The 17,164-nt window shown below is 37.9% G+C and overlaps 1 protein-coding gene across 1 annotated transcript; it reads left to right on the top strand.

The window, feature by feature from the left end:
• The first annotated feature begins 936 nt into the window (after positions 1 to 936).
• Positions 937 to 2,988, top strand: KIF2B (kinesin family member 2B). Its single transcript, XM_006190456.1, has one exon. The coding sequence runs from the start codon at positions 937 to 939 to the stop codon at positions 2,986 to 2,988; it is 2,052 nt and encodes a 683-aa protein (XP_006190518.1).
• Positions 2,989 to 17,164: the final 14,176 nt, after the last annotated feature.

The raw sequence follows: 17,164 nt of genomic DNA, 5'->3' as shown, positions 1-17,164 counted from the left end.
CAGCTAATGTAATTGTTGATTTTTGCAGATAATCCTACAGAAAAAAAAAAAAAAAGTGCAATCTTACCAGAATATATTGCCTCTGACCATCTTAGCTGCCTTCCCATCTCCCATCACCTATGCCCACAACAACTTCTGAAGGACATGGACACACATTTTAGGGTATAAGATGAATTATCTCTCTGCACCAAACGTCTTTCCTCTCCAAATTATGGATAATGAGGCCAGAAGTGTAATTACTGAAGGAGTTTGGAACCGTGATTACTGAAATAATCTCAAAAATAGTGAGGACTGCAGAGAGTACAACAACTCACTTTATAGCTGTCAGAGCCACTTGGAATGTGATAAACATCTTACGTTTGCAAACCCAGATGCGGCACCAAAGGAATTCCATATTAGCAAATTACCACAAGAACCTGTTAGAGTCAACTCGTTTTGATTTTATAATGAGAAATCCCATTAAACAGGAAAAACTTTAAGTTGGGACTTAAAGTTTAAGGGAACATTCACTGGTTCTCAAACTAAAGCACTTAGCTTTGAGATTGCAGGTCAAGACTGCAGGGGAGAACGGATGTTTCTAAAACGTAAGCACAAATGTCATGGAACATACATACATCCCACTGCCAACTCTGCTCCCTACGCTTTCAGTGGCTGAGAGCAATCTCTCTATTCCAGCTTCCTTTGCACCTAAGACCGCAAACGAAGTGATTTTTCCCCGCCGCCTCTCACCTAGGCCCCGCCTTAGGCTCTGCGCCCCTCCTCCCCATCCCTTTGTGACGCGAGCGGCCCCAGGCCAAGCCCTACTGTTCACAAAGGTAGATGCAAACCGGGAGCGCACTCAGTGCTCTGAGCGCTTCAGGCTGGCTTGGGCTCAGGTCCTTCTGCTCCAACCCCAAGGGACCCCGGAGGCGAGCCCTGACACCTCCATCAATCACCATGGCCGGCCAGTTAAGCTTCCCAGTCTCCCCGCGCCTCTCGTCCACGAAGCCATTGAAGTCACACTTCGGAAACGTCCAAGTGGGTATCTGTGTGGCGATCCGGCGCAGCGACGGGCGGATCCACCTCGCCGTGGTCACCGAGATCAAAAGAGAACACAAGTGGATCACGGTAGAGTGGGTCGAAAAAGGAGTCAAAAAAGGCAAGAAGATTGATCTAGAGACCATATTCCTGCTGAATCCAGCCCTGGCCTCTGCCGAGCACCCTACTACGGGAAGGTCATTGTCACCCTTGTCTCTAGCGCCCTCTTCGGCCATCGGGGACCAGCGTAGGGCTACACGGTGGATTGCCACGACTCCCCAGAAAAATGAAACGCCCTCAGGGGACAGCCTGGCCGTGAGGGTTCCCAGCAATCCTTGCCTGATGAAGCTGAAAAAGTCTCCCTGCCTGCGGGAAATCGAGAAACTGCAAAAGCAGCGGGAGAAGCGCAGACGGCTGCAGCTGGAAATCAGAGCCCAGCGCGCCCTGAACGTCAACGCGGGGAACCCCAACCACGAGATCCGCCGCATGATCGAGGAGTACCGCAGGCGCCTGGACAGCAGCCGGATGTCGGGCCCGGAGCCGCGGGAGGACCACCGGATCTGTGTCTGCGTGAGGAAGCGCCCTCTCAACCAGCGGGAGACCACCATGAAGGACCTGGACATCATCACCATCCCCTCGGACAACGTGGTCATGGTGCACGAGTCCAAGCAAAAGGTGGACCTCACTCGCTACTTGGACAACCAGACCTTCTGCTTCGACCACGCCTTCGATGACACAGCCTCCAACGAGCTGGTGTACCAGTTCACCGCCCAGCCGCTGGTCGAGTCCATCTTTCGTAATGGTATGGCCACCTGCTTTGCCTATGGACAGACAGGCAGCGGGAAGACGCACACCATGGGCGGGGCCTTTTCCAGAGACGGCCAAGACTGTTCTAAAGGCATTTATGCAATGGTGGCCCGAGATGTGTTCCTCCTGCTCAAAACCTCCGCTTACGAGAAGCTGGACCTCCAAGTCTACGGGACATTTTTTGAGATTTACGGAGGCAAGGTGTATGATCTGTTGAACTGGAAGAGGAAGCTGCAAGTGCTTGAGGATGGCAATCAGCAAATCCAGGTGGTCGGGCTGCAGGAGCAGGAAGTGTGCTGTGTGGAGGACATGCTGACCCTCGTGGAACAAGGCAACAGCTGCCGGACTTCAGGACAGACATCAGTCAATACCCACTCTTCCAGGAGCCACGCAGTGTTCCAGATCATCCTAAGGTCTAGAGGAAAGCTGCATGGCAAGTTTTCCCTGGTTGACTTAGCTGGGAACGAAAGGGGAGCGGATACTGCCAAGGCCAACCGGAGACGGCAGCTGGAAGGAGCAGAGATTAATAAGAGCCTCCTGGCACTCAAAGAATGCATCCGCGCTTTGGGTCAGAACAAGTCTCACACCCCGTTCAGAGGCAGCAAACTCACACAGGTGCTCCGCGACTCCTTTATAGGCCGGAATTCGTCCACTTGCATGATTGCCACCATCTCTCCAGGGATGGCCTCTTGTGAAAACACCCTCAACACTTTAAGATATGCAAATAGAGTAAAAGAATTAACTCTAAATTTAAAGCCCCACCATCGTTGTCTTTATCCTGCAGAACATGAGATGCCAAGGATGCTGGAAAATCACATTAGAAATTCAGAAATGTCCCTTCAGAGGGATGCATTTATTCAGATACCTTGTACACAGAGTGAGGAGGAGGAGGAGCCTAAAAAAATGGATGCATTGTCCTCTCCATTAATGGAGGATGCAATAATTTCCTGGAAGGAATCAAGCCAAAGGCCGGGCAGTAACATCCAGGAGACAGCTGACGGGGTAAACTGCGATGTCGAGTTTTGCATTGCCCAGTTATTGTCCATTTTGGAGCAGAAAATAGGTATTCTGACCGGGATTCAAAGGCAACTAAAATTATTACAAGCTAACCTTCAAAAGAAGAGTAAGTGTAGTGAAGCCAATGGCAGATCAGATCCGAAATGATGGATGCAGTGCTGCAATTCCCACCTCTCTTATAAAGGAAAATTGTCTGAATTGTCTAGATGGAAAGGTCCTCCTGGAAAGCTTAAAACCTGTTAAAATATACTTGTCAAAAATGTCCTCTTTCTTCCTCCATATTTCTGTGGTTTGTTTTTATTCTGTAGGACAGTGGTTTTCAACTTGTAACCATTTTGCTTCCGGGGCATTTGGTAATGTCTGGAAGCATTTTCGTTTCTCAAAACTGGGTGCAAGGGGAGTGGTGATTCTGGTTTATAGTGGGTAGAGGGCCAGAGATGCTGCTGCTAAACATCCTACAGTACATAAGACAGCTTCCCACAACAAATAATCATCTGATTGAAAATATCAATAGCATAGTTGAGAAACCCTGCTGTAGAAGAACCTACCTGTGATGAAACCCTTTCCCTAAAGGTGTGGCTAGAAAGGAAAAGCACTGCAGATTAAAATGACCAGAGTTGGAACACTTCAAGGGGTGCACAGCTGAGTAAATCTAATGGTAGCCACTCATTAGTCTTTTTCTGCTGCATTGATGTGTAGATTCAAATGGTTTCTAAGCCCTTAGACCTACTGGGGGTTGGGGGTGGGGGTGCTGGGAGAAATTTTCTTTAAGAGACCCTGTGTGAGAGCTTAGAGTTGAGAAGGATTTTATTTTTAATCTTTGGGTTGAAATTGCCAAGTACTGTGCGTCCTGAGAGTGATAAAATAAAGTGTGTATGAGTTGCATAAACACTGGCTTTGTTAACTATGGTGTCTTTAAGCTTTTTTCTTCTAACTCTCTTTCCCAAATTTTGTGCTAACATGATGCACATAAAAAGCCTTCCTGCAGACAAATTAGGAAATTAGGGTGAGGAATAAGTCAGCAAAGTAGTAGAAAAGTTCTGTCCTAAGGAGGGGCATATCCCATAAAGACCTCGTAGGTAATGTGGTGAATACCATTGCCTGAGATAAATTGTGAGATAAAGGAGAAAATTTCCCTGACTCAGGGGTCACCAAGCCTATTCCTCCATAAGAAGCAGCAGATAATATAAATATAATCTAATGCATGTCTACTTTCAGCAAAACTATTTATGAAATGCTATAACAAAATCATTAAGGATTTTTTGGTTCCAAGTCTAGCAGCTCAAAACTCTTTACTGAAGAATATAGCAGACCGATTTGCAAAGAAAGTAAATGGAAGATTGAGAACCTTTGAGGACACAAAAAAATTGTGCCCAAACTCTGTTATTACCTATTCTTTTCAATTTTTTTTTCCTCTTAGATTGCAAGGGTCTCACTGGCAGAAAGAAAAACTAACAGATAACTAACCAGAGAGCAGAATAGTAAAGTCCTAGCAAAAACTTTCAGATTTCCTTCTGGTTTCATCAGGATCATCAGAAACATATGGTCTTTAGTAATTACCCAATATTGTGGCCTTTAAACATACTTTCCCTCTGCTGCTTTGTCTATGCAGGTGAAGCTATATATTATTATTAAACAAAGCAGAACTTTGGAATTCTGCCCTCCTTTAGTGTCTGATGGTCTTCTCTTCAAATTGAGGTGTTTTTAATCATTATTTTTGTAAGCAACAAAAAAGTATGGAGTTAAGACTCTTATCCCAGTTAAGAATAAGAGTTTAAGACTTGTCTGAAGAATCCAGTCCCAGTTTTATTATATAGATTTCTGTAATTTCAGGCCAGTAATTTAGCCCCACTGAGCTACTTCCTTCTATGGGAACCACAGTAATTACAGCTCCTTCAAAAGATTGGAGGATGGTTTTGTTTTCTTCCTTTTCTCTCATCTTTTGTGCCAAGGACTAGTGCTTAGCTATTATTCTTAGTACTGTCCTTGTCCTGGTTCTCCTACCACCCTCACACTCTCTATTCCCTCCTGTCACATACAAAAGTTTGAGGAACCTACTAGGAGTTTCAACATTCTGATTATCAATAATATCATTTTTTTTTTTTGCATTTTATTTTTAAAGAGGTACAACATACATTGAAGTGCCCAAATCTTAACTCTACAGTTCCATGAGTGTTTACAAAGTGAATATTTCTATATAACCACCACATATATGCACACATAGAACTTGGCCAGGATCCCAGAAGCCTCACTCCTTCCCTGCATCAAAGGTAAGAACTATGCTGACTAAAATCATCATAGGTGTTTGGCTCTTTAGGGAGAAGGTGTTCCTTTTTCACATGAATGGGACCATATACTAGATACACTTGCATCTTTTTTTCTGTTTCTTTTAATCAGAATCATCTGTGACCTGTCAAAGGGCAGGTGCATTGTTCTACAGTGTTTCACTGCACAAATACTTCATAATTTATAAAATTTACCCAGGATGGAAAATTGAGTTATTTCTGTTTTAAACAATTACTAATGATGCTATGAACATTTTTACACATGTCCTTTGATTCACATTTATATGTTAAGCATACTTAGGAATGGAATTCTTGGATCCATAATATGTGTATATTCAGCATAATAGGTCATGTGAAGGAGTTTTCCAAAGGATTTATACCAATTTTATACAACCACCAGCTTTTTACAAGAAATACAGGTCCCCCATAGGTTTCCCTATACTTAGCATTGTTATTTTTAGAACACTAATTATACACCTTCTGATGTGTGTGCAAAGGTATCTCATCATTCTTTTAATTTGTTTTTTTTTTTCTCCTGGTGACTAATGTTGAACATCTTTACATACACTTACTAGTCATTTAGCCATTCTCTTTTATGCAGTATATGTATCCTGCATGTGAATTCTTCTTTAGATATATGTATTGCAAATATTTTCTGCCAGTCTGTGGAATGCACTCTCTCAATGGTGTCTTTTGATGATCAGAAGCTTATAGATTTAGTAAGTTCAACTTACAAATTTTTTTATTTAATAGTTAAACCCTAGTTAATACATTTCTATTAACCCCAAATCACAAAGTTATTCTCCGTTGATATCCTCTAAAAAGTATTGTTTGGGCTCTGATTGGAGCCAGGGGCTCCTCACCTGCAGTTCTCCAGGGTCAGAGGCAGATGGGGCTAATTGTAAGACCAGGGGGAGTGGGGCTAAGGCCATAGGGATATGGGACTTCTTTCAGTCTGCAACTGGGGCCATGTTTGGCAAACCTGCCTCTAGCTCATTGTCCTGCCTTCTCAAAGTCGCTCTCTTTAGTTTTGGGCTTCACTGGAGTTTTACAGTCTCCTATCTGAATCCCAAAGCTCCTATAAAAAAAGACATTTTTGTCTGTAGATGGCTGTCGTATCATTTTTTATTGGGAGGGACATCTTGCTTACCCCATGAGTCCTTCTTACCCAGAGTTCTTCTTATGGGGAAATTTTACAGATTCAGTGTATTTAATGGACACAAGATTATTCAGATGTAGATTTAGTACATTTTGTTATACCAGCTTTAATAAGTGGTATTAATTCATTGCTATAAATTCAGTGTACTTATATTTAATGCCCATATTATTGGTTTCAAATTTTTCATTCCTGATTCTAAGTTGCACCTTTCCTTTTTTTCCTTAATCAGATTTGTAATATGTTTATAAATTATAATGGTCTCTCTTGGCCACTTTATTTTCTCTATTGTATATTTACTTTTTATTTTTTTAATTTCATTTTTCCTTCTTTATTTTAATTTCTACTTTTTCCAGCTTTTTGAACTCAATACTTAGATCATCAATTTTTCAGCTTTTCTCAATGTTTTTAAATTATAAATTCTTTTCTAAAAACTGATTCATCTACGTTCTAATGTCACATTTTATTGATCAAAAAATTGAATACTTAAATATTCAAAACATTCTTTTTTCTTATTTTTATTTACTTTACCAATGGGTTTTTAATTTTTTTTTATTTTGTATTTTTCTTTTAACCAATGTGTTATTTTAAAGATTGCTATATGCCTGTGATTTTTAGGTCAAGTTTGTAAATCTTGTTGTTCAAATCTTCTTTAACACTTAGTGAGTTTTATTACTAAGAGAGATATTAAATTTTTCAACTTTGATTGTAGGCTTATTTATTTTTCCTTTTAGTTCTGATGACAGTCTTCAGTTTATATATTTTGAGACTATGTTATTAGTTGCATTTAAATTTAAGGTTGTTGTATACTCTTGTTGAATTCAGAGTTTTAAAATTATTAAGTTTCCATCTTTTTACAAATTTTCTTCACCTCAAATTCTTCATTATCTAATATTAGCATAGGTATAATAGTTTTTCTTAAGTTTATGTTTCCATGGTATGTATTTTACCAGTTTTTTTTCTTTTGAATCTTTTTGTTCTTAATAGTTAATGTTTATTTTTCATAAGTAATATAAAGTTGGTTCTAATTCATTTTGTTTTACTTTAATCCTGATTATAATCTCTGTCTTCTAATTAGAGCATCTCCACCATTCACAATTAGTGTGACGCCTGATATCTTCAGGTTTATGGCTATGAGAGTATTATTTGTTTCCTATTTATCCACTCTATATTTAATTATTTTTCCCATTTATGTCCTTTATTTTGTATTAATCAAGTTATTTTTATATTACTATTTATTATTTTCCCTCTAATTGCTTGCCATTTATCTATTCTGAGGCTCTATATTTATGATCACTTTGGAAATTGTAGTATACATTCTTCCTATTAAGTTGTATTTTTATTTCCTTCTAGAAATGAAACTATTTTAAAATGTGTTAACTCATTATTTTTTCTCAGCTTTAATTTCTGTCATTTGATTGTACATATATTTCTATGTTTTTAATACATCATTATAGACAGTGAATATTCGTTTCAATTACTCATTTGTTTGTTTTTCTGGTGTTCTTAATTCTTTCTTACTTTATCATCCATCCATTTGAGATCATTTTTCTTCTAAAATAATTGAAATATATGAACATAAGAGCAGGTTTATTGGTGAAGCATGCTCTTAGCCTAAATATTTTGTCACTATTTCATCTTCATTTCTGAAATGTATTTTTGTTGTTTGTAGAATTTTTGGTTGGCTATTATTCTATTTTTCTATTATTTCTATTTCTTATAATAAGTTCTAATCAAGCTCAACCAAATGAATGAGATTTTTGTTCTTTGTTGAAACTTAGGATGTAAAGGAGAACAGCACATCAACATAGGTACCTAAGGGTACTCGTTGGAAAGCGGATAAGAACTACAGGATAATGTTCACTGTATCATTTGCCATATATATATAGTCATTAGTGGGGTTTTATCTAGTTTTTGCTTATCTTTTGCAGGGCACAAATGATGCAAAGTTCTGAGAGCAATTCACCTATGGATTTTCTTAACTCTTCTGTTAGAAAGGCTGTGTAAGCAAACTTACTTATGTTTGTGTGTATGTGTACACTTATACACACACAGTTTTACATGTATAGTTACATATTTTTCCTATGGATTCTGAAGAACACAACTTAATACCTCTCTTTCAGTCAAAAAGTCACTTGCTTGCTAACTAGTCTTGGTATGATTTTTTGGTTGAGTCACCATTCTTCCTTAACAAGTATACATTTATATTTTCACTGATGATACCTTTTTTTTTTTCTGAGATTATGCGTGGTACTTGAATTGAGTTCAAAACATACAGCATAAAATTTACTATGAGCACTAGAAAATAAGATATGATGTAAATGAAAAAACTCAGAAAATAAATCAATTTGCTCCACGAAAAGAGAATTTCTGACAGTTAACACAGAAGCCCTGAAGTTAAAAGGAGGCTTGTAAAGTAAATTAATGCTTTAACAAGATTGTTCAGAAAATGTCAGCACTCTTAAAGTGAGAAAAATAATTTCAGTACTTGGAAACATTCATTTGCACACAAAAAGTTGACATACTAATTACAAGCTATGCTTATCTATTAATTAAAGTAGCTTTTCTCCATTCTTGTAGTGGAAAAAAATTGCTGCATGAACTTGCAATTGATAAAACTGCTTTTAAAATATTGAACTTAAGGTTTCATCATTTCAAATTCTCCTTCCCACATTTAATCTGTGATAGTAAGCTTTTACACTATCATTCTATTGTTTTATCAGTAAAGTTATTTTTAACAATCTACATAATAAAACAGTATGAGAGCCATAGAAAAATATTTATGTGCTGGTTAACTGAATGAATGAATGAATTTTTTTCTTTGCAATTTGATTATTGATTTAAAATGTCATTTTAATAGCAGAAACACATTTTCTAGCATGTGTTCTAGCTTAATAAAAAAGTCAAAATTGTTATTCCAAGTGTAAAATATTATCTTCAAAGCAAACGTATCATTTATGAAGTTTCTGTGCAATCCTTTCTGTTCTCCAAAAGAGCAACGGCTGATAGAAAACCTTAAAAAGTCTTTTTTTTTTGAAATGTGATTTTTTCCCCCTATTCAAGACATTTCCTTTCTAGTTTTAAATAAGAATAAACCTCAGAAATTAAAAAGAAAAGAAAAACACAAAGGATTTTAGTGGCTTACAGAAGATATTGAACCAAACCAATAACTGAAGGTAAAAATTGGACAGACTCAGGCAGGCCTTCTGTGCCTGTGTGTTTGAGGCGGTTCTGAACATGAATGCAGCAGCCACCCAATCAGAGCTAGAATACAGGGGCTTAGATGGTAACAGAGGAAATTAATAGAATAATCAGGAGGGGAAAAATGGGAGAAGTCATCAAAGCAGCAAGTACAGAGGGTTTTACCCTGAAATAACTGAAAATAAAAGTCACAACACGGTACCATTTAATACACCACGCTGAGGCTTAAGTTTGTCATGAGGTCTCTGAGGACAGGAAATGGAAGACTGCTCTGGGCCACAAAAGAAATCTAAGTTGTTTATCTTACGCTGACTATCTGGACATGGTTCTAAACGCTGACACTGGAACTAACTGGGCTCAGTGATCAACATTGCAGATTTAGAATCAGCTCTTTTGTGTTTGTTTAAAGCTTTGTCACCTCATACGTTTGTGACTTAAAACAGGTAATTTGACCATCTGCGTTCTTCACTCTTTCCAAATCTGTTAAAAAAAAAAAAAGCCTAAAAATACAACACTAATCATACAAAGTGGTTTTGGAAAATCAGCATAAAACGTTGTGATAAAATACAGTTTTACTGATAATCGTCTATGTACTAGACGCTGAAGACAGAAACATGGCTGTATAATTGTCCCTGCCTTTAAAGGGTTTATCATTTAAGCAGGGAGACAAAGCCTTGTATAACTGAGAAATGTATTTTAAAATGTGCTATCCTATATTAAAAAAAATGCAATGGGAACATAAAAGTTGACGGTTAATTTAGCCAAAAGGGCAGGGGAAAACTTCACAAAATGATTCATCCCTAAGTGTGGAAGGAGGAGGGAGAAATGTGGTAGAACTAAAATAAAAGGATGAACATTCAAAGCAGTAAATACACCGAACACTTTGGTGTTAAGTAAAGGAAAATCAGCCAGAACCTGGTTCAACACTGTCTTTCTTCCTTTCTTCCTTTCTTTCTTCCTTTCTTTCTTCCTTTCTTTCTTTCTCTCTTTCTTTCCCTTTCTTTCTTTCTTTCTTTCTTTCTTTCTTTCTTTCTTTCTTTCTTTCTTTCTTTCTTTCTTTCTTATTTAAATTGAATTATAGTTGATGTAGAATATCATATAAGTTACAGGCATACAGTATAGTGATTCATAATTTTTGAAGGTTATACTCCATCTATAGTTATATTTGCTGTTTTCTCCATGCTGTAAAATATATCCTTTTAGCTTATTTTATGCCTAATAGTTTATACATCTTTATCTCCTACCCCTATATTGCCCCTTCGCCTTGCCTTTCTTAATAAAATTGGGCTCCTTGAGGGCAAGGACCGTTTCTTATTCAGTTTATATCATTAGCATCTCCCAGGATCCCTGACGCTTTATCTGTATTCAACACTCATGTGGGGGAAATATTTCTATTTTTCCATCCATTTCACCTAACTAGAATAGGATGGAAAGTATAGCTGTCTTTGTTTTTTTTTTTTAAAAATCTAATTTGAGGATTCATTCTGCCCAATGGCAAAAGGTAAAAATTTTGTGTGGGCGGTTGTCACAAGTGAATGCCTAGGCTTCAGCATTTGCTTCTACTAGCAAACAGGTGATCTAAGGAAAGGGACATCTCTTCACTCTGGCACCTACCTGGCCTCAGCTTTCCAACCTGACATCTCACGAGAAACTCCATGGCGCACCTGCTAGTACCATTCATCTGTCTTAGCCGCAGGGCTCCTCCACGTCCTTTGGCAACTGTGGTCACATCTCTGCCACAGTCAGCCCTACAGGAAAACACTTGGCTCTTAGCTGCCACCTACCTGCCCTGAGGCTCTGTAGGTTTGGATTCAGCCACTACTCAGCCACATGCAGCTCTCTCTACACTTGTAGAGGAGTTGTCAGAATCTAGGAACACAGCCAGGATTCTGAACATAGGTTACCTTGCTCCTTGGGTTCTTAAATCATTGTAGGGTTTTACCACCACCCTTTAGGATATGGCTCAAAGGGAAGAGGACAAGGATCACACCTGTCCCTCTCTTGTTTCCTCCCATTCAATAGCCCTTGGGATCTTATTCCAGCAGGCAGGCAGGAAAAACTCTGTTATTAGAGAATTTACTTTATGCCATAAATCCCATAGGTATATATTTTAGAAAACCAAAAACTTGCCTTCTTGCACTTGTAAAAGTCTTTTCTTGCAAGATCATAGTCGTCATTGTCAGTTCCAAAAGTCTATATAATACTCAAATATGAATATTGCCCCATTTCTTTTTCCTTGATTTTCTGTGTTAATAAACCTCTCCTAAAAAAGTGTAATTCCATAATTTCCTAGCTGCTAAGATAGGGACTGGGAGCACCAGAAAATGTGCTTGAAAGGTGAGGGCAATGAAGGAGAAGGTGTCGAATACAGCAGCCAGTAACTCAGTATATTCCTGCATGTTCCCTTTTTCTCATAAGAACTCAAGGACTGAGGGGAGAGATGATATGACTCCCAGTGACTCCTGTGTTCTGAATACCTGAAACAGAACCCAGTACACAGGGGGAAATTAATATTTGTCGGTTAATGAATTGTACATAAGGAGGCTCAAGTGTTTCCATACATTTGCATACAACATTACCATTCAGAAAAGCATTCAGAGGCAGAAAAGAGTCAGAGGCAGAAATCTGAGCACATAAATATTTATGGACAGGATAGTGGAAAATTCTCAGTGAAGGAAAATAAGAAGAAGAGGTCAGAAAAATAAAAGAAAAACCGGGAGAGGAGGGGGAGCAAGTAGTACAGAAAACATGGGAAGAGAGAAATTAAAGGGGAAAGAGTAATTTACTATTTTTTTTTTTAAGCAGTGATTGAATAGAATAAGGACTTAAGAGCAGGTTGGTGGTTTTTGACAATTTGAAGGTCATTAATAACATTTGAGAGATCAGCTTGTGTAAAATGGTTGGTCCAGAGTCACTTTGCAACAGGTTGAGGAGTCAGAGAGCAGCCTAGATAATTAGTGTGAAAGCACTTCATAAATCCTGAACCATTTTACAGACACAATTAGGATATATAGCTGGTTAGATTCAGGGCCTGGCTGTCGCTCATTCACCAAACTTTCTAAATTCATCTGTTGTTTTTGTTGCTATTTTTTCATCAGGCACGCACTTCCTAGGATTTTTGCAGGGTGTGTTATAAACAGTGGAGAACTCAGGGAAACAGATGTTAAGTTTTAACAGCCTTTTTGTAACTTTACCTAATTTTCTTCCATGATATGCCCCAGATGTTATAAAAAAATAACACTATCGTTAAACAATCTCCAAACACTCTCTACTCTTTCTCCCACAGCTTCTTTCTGTCGCTGACAGTTTAGCAACTTCACCTGAACTTCTTGAAAACTTCTGACTTGTTTAGGCAAAACTGATACAAATTTGAATATGACCAGATTCCATCCATGAAACTTGGAACACAGGCCATCACTTCACTTCCCTCAGAACTGGATCCAATTGCATTACTTCCAATACCTCTCTTTTCTTGGCTTCTCTATCCTTAATTTCCATTTGTATAGATCCCCTGTCAATCAAGCCAGCTTACTAGCCATTACATGGATTTAAAATATAATTAATCCTACTCTGAGAGGTTTCGTTCTCTGACCTGAGCCCATACTCAAAAACCTCATTGTGACTCTCCTTGTAATGACACCTAATTGTCAAAACATTAATATAAAGGCATAAAATAAGCAGCTTTAAATTAGTTATATTTAAAATGATTCAGAAAGAAATGGATTGAGTATATTAATGTGTTTTTTAGAGAAAAACATTACTAGATATTAATATTTAAAAAATGCTGCTACCATTTGAGATTTTTCTACCAGAACCTTGCAACTTACCTGTCCAGCACAGATTATTTATGAAAAAAAAAAAATCAAACAAAATGTTATAGTTATTATTCCTGGAGAAACAGTGACATCTATTGTTCAATATATAAAATGAAGTTTAAAATTCGAAAGCACTGCCAGCCTTTTTCTACGGTGAGTTTCAGAACAGTGATAACTTTCCTAAATTTACTGTTTTAAAAAAACTAAGAAGTGATATCTAGAAATTCATTTTAGTATAAAATCAAGTCCAGCAGATTATTTAGGACTGTGAGCACTTGGTAACTATTCAAAAGGCCTAGGATCTCTCTAGTTGCTAAAAATAGGGAGAGAGAAAAATAAGCCAATAGAAATATGGAATACAGTTCTTAAAGTTGGCTGCACATTACAATACATGCATTTTTCTCTTCACAAATCATTCAGATACATACTATTGAAATCTGTAAAAGCTCAAACTGAATTCTGAATTCAAGGCAAGTTTCTGTTCTCATTTTGCCTCTGTTATTAACTAAATCTATGTATTTGTAAAGTTGTTTACCATCTTAGCTACAGTTTATTCTTTATAAAGGTGTGGGGCTTGAACTGAAGATGATCAATTTCCTTCTGGCTCTTACTTTCCTTTAAGATGTCATTCACAACCATTTGATGAAGCAAAAATTTTAACAGTGAGTCTCTATCTAACGAGTTTCTTTCTAAAGAGAGTAAAAAAAAAGAAAAATAGTTGAGATGGTTTAGGGGAAAGGGAGTTTAACTTTGTAAGGTAACATTTATTAGATATAATTAAAAAAAACTGATTGGCCAATTCAATGAAAATAATTATACTTCTTGTCATGTGTGAATACAACATTAATATTAATATCAATTATCATCAATCAGCAATAAAAGAAAAACCCAAAATATGACCCTTTAAAGGAAACCAAACATAACACTATAAACATTTTCCAGTATATGACATGGTCGATAATGTTCCAAAGGACTAGAAACCAAAATCCTATTGTGACCTCAAAATGCTTCTGAGCAGTGGTTTAATGTGGATTGTGAGATTCTCTATTTTCCAGAAACTCTAGGGATTGCTAAATCCTGGCCCCTGAAGCAATATTTTCTTCTACCATCAAAATATTGTACTTTTAATAAACTTCTAAAATAACGAAAAATGATCAAACTGATAAACATTTTGGGGAAAAAAATTAGCCTTTGAAAATATAAGGCTTAAAAAGTGTAATACTGGAGAATAACCAAAAAAAAAAAAAAAAAAAAAAAACCAAAAAAAGAAAGAAAATTAACAACTTTTGTTTAGTTTCCTTGCTCTCTTAAAGTTCTCTCCTTTAAATTAAAATACATACACCCTACACATTCATTTTTTTTCAGTAAATATTTTTGAGCTTGTATTACATGATAGCTCTCAGTTGAGTGTTTACTGGCCTCTCAAAGCCTTTTTCAAAAAACATCGTAGAAGTCTTTGATGTTTATTTATGTGCAGGGGAGGTGGGATGTGTCAAGAGGGAGCATGCAATCCGAGACAGGCCCTGATAGAACAGGGGTGCAGACCCAGATAGGACAAGGGGTGCAGACCCAGAGGTCTACTCCCAGCTCGCCTTTCCCCTCATGTCAACTCCTTCACTGCCGTGTCCCTCTCTCTGGCCCTGTACTCAGGTAGAAAGGCTCGCTGTTGCTTTCTACTCGCAGACAAACGTTAAAGCACCCGCCAAGGCTACCCTTTCCTGGTCTGGGAGCGTGTGGAGACGTCTAACAATCTCATGACATCTCCTCAACCTCTGCTGAGGCAGTAAGTCAGTCAGGGAAATACCTGCAAAACAGGAGTGGGAGGCTCAGCGGTCACCTGGTCAAGTCCTCAAGGACATGCGCATGCGGGCAAAGAGCATTTGAGGTCAGAAGCTGGGCAGCTCAGCTCTATCTGAAGCACAGGATGTATGGAGTCTGGTTTCGTATCCTGCTGTCTCCAAATATCTCCTTGTCCCTTATTTAACAAATTTACTATTCACTTCTATTTATACAAAACTTGTTAATTGTATCAATATTAACCAAAATAATACAGACAAAATTTCTATTGCTGTCATACAGAGTTACTATAAACTTAGTGGCTTAAAAAATGCACACATTTATTATCTCCAGATTCTGTAGTTTGCAAGTGCACTGTCACTGGACTAAAATCAAAGTGTTGGCAGTGTTACATTTCTTTCTGAAGGCTCTAAGGGAAAAAATCTATTCCACTGCCTTTTTCAACTTCTAGAGTCCATCTGCATTCCTTGGCTTATGGCCCCCTTCCTCCATCTTCAACGTCGCATCTCATCTCTCTGAACTTTCTTTATCATCACATCTTTCTCTCTCTCTCTGCAAAGGTCTCTTGATTTTAAGAATTTATGTGGTTACATTAGATCCACCCAGATAATCCAGGGTAATTTTCCCATTTCAGAGTCCCTAGACTTAATCACATCTGCAAAGTCCCTTGCACTATATAAAACTGTAGGGCAACCACAGGTTTGAGGGATCAAGTTGTGGACATCTTTGGGGAGTATTTAAAATGGTAAAAACATCAACATAGAGTAGGAGTAATCCTTACTTGCTTACTTCTCTGGGACTCTACATAATCTTACTGAATTTTCAAAACAACTCAGCAAGTTAGATGATATTATTCAAAGCAAACTTTTTTTTAAAAAATGGGATCTCAGGGAAGTTAAGTAATTTACCCCAAGTCATATAGTTTATATATGTTCATTCCAGGATTTGAACACAGTCTACATTCTCTTACAAAGGCAATAAACCAATCTAAAATTAAGAGCTATATTTTACAGGAAGACATGACACTAACATGAAAAAGTTAAAAATCACAACTTTTCAGATTTAATAATTTACCTAAAAGTCTGAACCTTAATCTACTCCTGGCATGTTCATGTCTGCTTCTCTTAGAAGCACTCTCTCAGTAAAAGGCACCGTGGTGTCATATTCTGATCGCCCAACCAGAAAACTCACTGCATTTGTGGTGCTCCTTCCCTTTTTCATGACTGCCATTTATAGTCACGATGTCACTAGATCCTCCTGTCTCTTCATCTTATCTGTCTTTCAAACTCATCCATTCCCACTGCCATTGCTTTGGTACACATGGAATCATCTCTCTCATGGCTGTCTTCTAACTGGCTCTTCTGTCCCCAATCTTGCCTGCCTTACACTCACCGTCCATTCTCCCTCTGCGTTCTAAAGAGCTCCCTCCCTAAAGAGTGAGCTCTTTAATATGTACAGCTTAGCCTGAAAGTCACTTGCTTAAAGATTTTGAAGGGCTCTCCATTTCCCTCATCTCTTTTAAGACAAAGGACAAACTCTTGACCTAAGAGGCCTGCTCAATAGATGTTCCCACTTCCCTCTTCAGTCTAATTGATTTCTCAGAATCGCCCCAGTATTTCCTTCCCTTCTTCACACAATTTTATGTTCTACTATTTTTTTTTCATTCCTAAAACATTCCCTTTTTCTTTCATTGTCTCTCTGTCTCCCTCCCCCCATCCCCACTTCTCTCCAGCATGCAAGCACACACACCCCACTTGGACTTGCCCACATTCTGTCCTCGGAAAACTCTCACATCAAATCTTCTTGTAGATGACTTTTGCATGTCCTCTGAAAAGCCTTCTCTGAGTTCCCTACTCTGAGTTAGTTACCGTTATGTGTTCTTACAACCGAACACACATCAAAATGCTTATTACTCTGTAATTTTCTTCTCTGCTTCTGATTGTACCTCACTTCAGAACTAGATCTTACAACAGGAGAAAGGAACCATATCTTTAAATATCTGCATCTTGTTATATATTTGTCTTTTTTCAATGGTATGAATACTTATGTATGCAACTTATATAATTAGA

This window comes from Camelus ferus, chromosome 16 (assembly GCF_009834535.1).
Source record: "Camelus ferus isolate YT-003-E chromosome 16, BCGSAC_Cfer_1.0, whole genome shotgun sequence".
Taxonomy (NCBI): domain Eukaryota; kingdom Metazoa; phylum Chordata; class Mammalia; order Artiodactyla; family Camelidae; genus Camelus; species Camelus ferus.
Note: the sequence above shows the minus strand (reverse complement) of the source record. Positions and strands in the feature narration are given on the sequence as shown.

Excerpts from the sequence above, each read along its gene's own strand:
- KIF2B (XM_006190456.1), top strand. The coding sequence starts at position 937 with ATGGCCGGCCAGTTAAGCTTCCCAGTCTCCCCGCGCCTCTCGTCCACG.